The sequence below is a fragment of the Merops nubicus genome, unplaced genomic scaffold (genome assembly GCF_000691845.1).
Source record: "Merops nubicus isolate BGI_N331 unplaced genomic scaffold, ASM69184v1 scaffold43702, whole genome shotgun sequence".
Classification (NCBI taxonomy): Eukaryota; Metazoa; Chordata; class Aves; order Coraciiformes; family Meropidae; genus Merops; species Merops nubicus.
The window spans coordinates 505-5,290 of NW_008596377.1; the positions used below are offsets into that span (position 1 = coordinate 505).

Genomic DNA, 4,786 nt, shown 5'->3' on the forward strand with positions numbered 1-4,786 from the left:
AGCGGTGGAGCTGGGGGGTGAGGGACACGGGTGGGTGCTCCCTGGCAGGGCTGGGGAGGGGGGGGGGTTTGGACTCTATGATCTGAAAGCTCTTTTCCAACCTAAACCCTTCTAAGACTGTAAATGCCTCCTGATTAGCAGAACTTGCCATCTCGTGGCACCAGTTGCTTTCAAAGCTGCAGCTCTGGTGGGAAAACACGAGGTGCTGGTGCTCAGCAGTCCCCTGTCACCCCCCCTGTGTCTTCCAGTGAAGTTAAACGGCGGCCGACACGTCCAGGGGATCTTGAGGGGCTTCGACCCCTTCATGAACCTGGTCATCGATGAGTGCGTGGAGATGGCACCGGGGGGGCAGCAGAACAACATTGGCATGGTGGTGAGTGTGGGTGTGGACACTGCTCTTCTGGGAACGGGCTGAGTTCTCATGGCATCCTGCAGTTTGGCTGGGAAGGGACCTCTTGAGGTCATCCCCTGCAGGGAACAGGGACATCAATGACCACAGCAGGGTGCTCAGAGCCCAAACCAACCTCCCCTGGGATGGTTCCAGGAATGGGGCAGTGACCACCTCTCTGGGCAACCTGGTCCCATTAAGGAACCTCTTCAGGGGTGGGTTGCACCCAGTGTAATAGCAGGGAGCAATCCACGGGGTTTTAGGCTTCAAATGAGTGGGTGTTCATGTTTGTGGGGAAACACGCTTCAGTTTTCAGTGCACCAGGCAGCTTTTTCACAAAATAAATCAGGGGAAAGGGGACACGTTGTGCTGCTTCTGCTCTAAAAATCCTCATTTTTCAGGTGATCCGAGGAAACAGCATCATCATGCTGGAAGCATTGGAACGAGTATAGCCCTGGAGAACCACCTCTGTACCAGCCAGGAGGAGCCTGAACCCACCCACTTCAGTCACTCATGAATCTCCTGCAGAGCAGCCCCCAGTGTAAACTGTTTTTGCTGTGTTTTTTTTTTTTTGTTAAATAAATTTTTCTAATGGTTGAGGAACTTGAGTTCAGTCCTGGTTGCTTTTTCAGGCATCCGAACCACTGTTGTTAATTCTGTTTTCAGACTTGGGGAGGGCTTTCAGGAGGGTTTGTTTCTTGATCTGGATGTTAAACTGCTGCTACTTTTGGTGTCTCTCCCTGGAGCATCTCGTAAAGAATGAACTCCAGAGCTGTGTTGTTTGTTTGGTGAGTTATTTGGTCTTAATTGGCAGGAAAAAGGGGAAATTCCCCTCCAAGGAGTGATGTAGAGTATTTGTGCCAAGCCAGGCTCCCTCAAAGTAGGATTTATTCATTATTTTTTTTTTTAATAATGACTTATTCTTATTTCTGCATCATGTGGTGCAGGAGCCAAAGCCTGTAGGGGCTGAACTAGACTGAAGAAACCTTCAGATCTTTCTCCTGAGCAGGAGATGGGTAGAAACTGCCCTTTCTGCTTTGCTTTTGAGAGCAAAGGGGCCTTCATTGTCACTTTTTTCACTGTGCTCTTAATACAGAGGTTCTAAGCGCTTTTCAAGCACCACTAAAGATGCCAAGAGCTGCAGAAAGCAAATTTTGGGCAGAGCTCAAATGGTTTTCTCAGGAAATGAGGCAATCACTGCCTGGAATGATCACTACAACCCTGCTGAGCACCCTTCAGACACCACGAGCACAAACCCTCAGCCTCCTTTTCAGGGTTTCCTGACCTGGCTGAGCAGGAAGCCTGTTCCATGGGGGTAACACGGGCTCCAAGTATGGGAACATCTTTTTTTTTAGGCTTTATTGTTGGCAGTGAGGATGGGCCTGGGCTACAAAATCCACAGAACCTCCAAAGGGTGTGTGAACTTGGACACTGTCGAGGTATCACGGTATCAGACACAGTCAAGGGACACCAGATTGTCCTGAAAAGGGTTTTTTTTACCTACTCAAACCTCGTGGGGTCAGCTGATTAAAATTATCAACACTTTGAACCCCTGGCAAAGTGAAAAATGGGTCGTTTTGCTGTTTCACTACCTCATGTGCCCCACAGACCAGCCCCACCACCCCTGCAGCACTTTGGGCTGTGTCCATTCGCTTGCAGAATGAACTCAGCCCAAACTTCCACTGCACGAGTCCCACCCTGAGGAATAACCACTTAAAACAGCCGAGGCAGCAAGATTTACAGTCACCAGCTTCATTTTTTTTCTGCAGAAAATGTACACAGGTTAATCACAGTGCTGCAGGTCCTGACTTTGGTGGACTCTTGACCAGGGAGGGCACTTTTGGGGTCCATATGGCATTTAAAACTTGTTTAGTTTCATGTAGTGGATGGATCAAGGAGTTTCCTCCAGGAAGGGCCAGGGGAAAGCTCCTCAAGGAAAGGCCAAGAGGATTGTTTCCTGGAGGAAGAGCCAGCTGGTTTGGGGAAGCTTCCACCACCTTTTCCCTGCCGAGCTGGTCTGTCTTGACTTGTCTGGGTGCCTCCTCTTCCAGGCTAAGCAAAGATTTCCTCGTTGGCTAGCTCCCATCATGGCTCAACAGCTACAGCACCTCCAGAGGCTACGGCGTGGAGGTTGCAGTCGACTCTGTTGGGGCTCAAAGCTCCGTTTTGAGCTTCTCATGCAGATCCTCCTGGTCAATCTTGTGGGCGTGGCCGTGCCAGCGGTGGTGGGCGAGCAGGGCGGCGTTTTTGGCTGCAATGGCACTCATCTCCATGGCACTGGCAGCCCTCTCCATGCCGTTCAAGTAGTAGATGTTGTCGTGGAGGATAACAGGAGGACATTTTTCAGGGGGGCTGTACTGGGGGTATGCCAACCACTTCTTCACCTTGACGGAGTCGTAGGAGGAGAAAAGCAAACTGAGCTGCTCTTTGGTGAGCACCTCCTCAGAAAACACCTTCCAGACGGCCGACTGCAAGGGCAGCTTCCCTTCAGTGCTTACATCTTCCACGGGAGACACCACCCCGAGGCTGTTGACGAAGAGTTTGGGGTTCTCTGTGGTGAAGATGGCGTTGAAATGAAAGGCTGATGGGTCTTGGTAACCAAAGAAGGAGGCGTTTAAACGCCCGTGCACCAGCGTCGTGACGGTCTGGTGGTAAGGATTTTGGAAATCAGGGACGGGGGGGTCAAAGCTCTTGAAGGTGATGTTGGCCATGCTGCGGCCCAGCGGAGCGGCGATGACCACGATGTCGTACATGTCCCCCGACAGCCCCGAGGTAGTGTTGTAGGTGACCTGGTAGAGCTTCACCGGCTCCCCTGGGGAGAAGAGCTCTGTTACCCCACCCCACGGCTGGGGAGAACCCCATCGGTCCCTCCAACCACCCCGCTTTGCTGTGAGTTGAAGCAGCTTTATAAGCCAGTCCTGCGAGCTGGGGCTTTGAGCAGAGCCCACTTTTCATCTCCAAAGGCCAAGGAGCAACCAAGTTCTTTCACTTTGGCCACAGCCAAGCAGTGACAGAGGCTGAGGTTGCTCTCCAGCTGCCAGGACGTGCAGTTCCCCTCCCCACCAAAGCAAACCCAACTCACCCGTGGACCTGGGTCTGGTTTTTTGCTCTATTGACAGAACGTTGCCGTGGATAACTTCAGCTTTGGCGGCGTAGAGAAGACCACTGCAGATGAGTTTGTTTCCCCCTTTCACCGACCAAAGACCCGACTGCACCCCTGCCAGAGAAACAGCACCTACAAGGAAACCAAGGTCTTTAGAGTAGCCTGTTCAGCATCATTCCTGGGGAGTATTTGAGACAGAAAGTGGAAAATTAGGGGGAAAAAAAAAAATATCCCTTTGGGACACAGTTTGTTGAAAGCTAAGCAGGTTAGCCAGAGATTTGTGGGAGTGAGGCAGTGACACAGCACATTCTGCTGCACAGGAGCAGGAATTCCAACAGCCACGAGGAGCACGAGGTCAACCTACAAAACACTCACCTACAAAACACTCACCTACAAAACTGTTGATGCTGACACCTTGCCCATAATTGACTCTCATGGCCGGACAAACCAGCTCGTTTATGAACTTGTGGGAGAAGCCAGCCCTCTGCATGGCTTCATCAATGGTCTGGTTGAGCATGAGGGTGAAGTCCTTCCCTCCGAGGGCGTGGAGGAGCTTCTCATTACTGCTGAAGGCGTAGTCGTGCGCCTGGTAGCGATAGATCCTTCAAGCAGAGGCAAGAAATAGGTGTTTGGTTGCTATCCATTCATCTTGGATGCCTTCAGAAGCCGTGGAGGATCTCACAGTGCAGCCCAAAAGAACAACACAGCTTCTCCTTCCAGCCAAGCCCAGCCTAAGCAGACCTGGACCTCCATTAATCCCTTACTGATCTTTCCTAATTTTGTGCACCATTATGAATTTAATTCTTTTATCACATATCTCAAACTTTTCCCTTCAAAAAATGACCAGCAACGGAGAGAGGGCAACCACAGGCTCCTTTCTCAGTGGCAAGGGGGTGATTTCACCCGTTTTTACAGCTCGCAGCTTTTCCTGCAGCCCCTTTCCCACCTTTTCCCTAGCAGGAGCCTGACATACCTCATGAACTTGTCCAGGACGTTCTCCACCCAGATGTACATCCTCAGGGGGTTGAGCCCATAGTGCCAGAGGAGCTTGAGGAGGTTGACAATGTACCAGCTGCTCTCCTCAAACACAAACTCCTCCCCGTTGTAGATGCCCATCAGGCTGCTTTGTGCCGGGGCAACCGAGAGGCCTTGAGGAACAGGGTGAAAAAAAGATAAGTTAAGGTAATACGACAGCTTGTGTTGAGCTAAACTATATTACACCTTGATTTTAACTTCCTGAGGCAACCTGGCTGTGCTTTGGTAAGGGTGAGCACCCTTGATTGGATGAGGAGAGG

General features: G+C 51.1%; 1 protein-coding gene across 1 annotated transcript; it reads right to left on the bottom strand.

Annotated features, from left to right (window-relative positions):
• Positions 1 to 2,541: 2,541 nt before the first annotated feature.
• PCYOX1 (prenylcysteine oxidase 1) lies at positions 2,542 to 4,639 on the bottom strand (the record flags this gene model as incomplete). The annotated part of the gene is made up of 4 exons (XM_008936353.1): positions 2,542 to 3,200; positions 3,471 to 3,623; positions 3,882 to 4,093; positions 4,465 to 4,639. Coding segments are annotated over 4 exons (1,199 nt in total), but the record flags the coding sequence as incomplete, so codon positions are not given.
• Between the last annotated feature and the right edge of the window lie 147 nt (positions 4,640 to 4,786).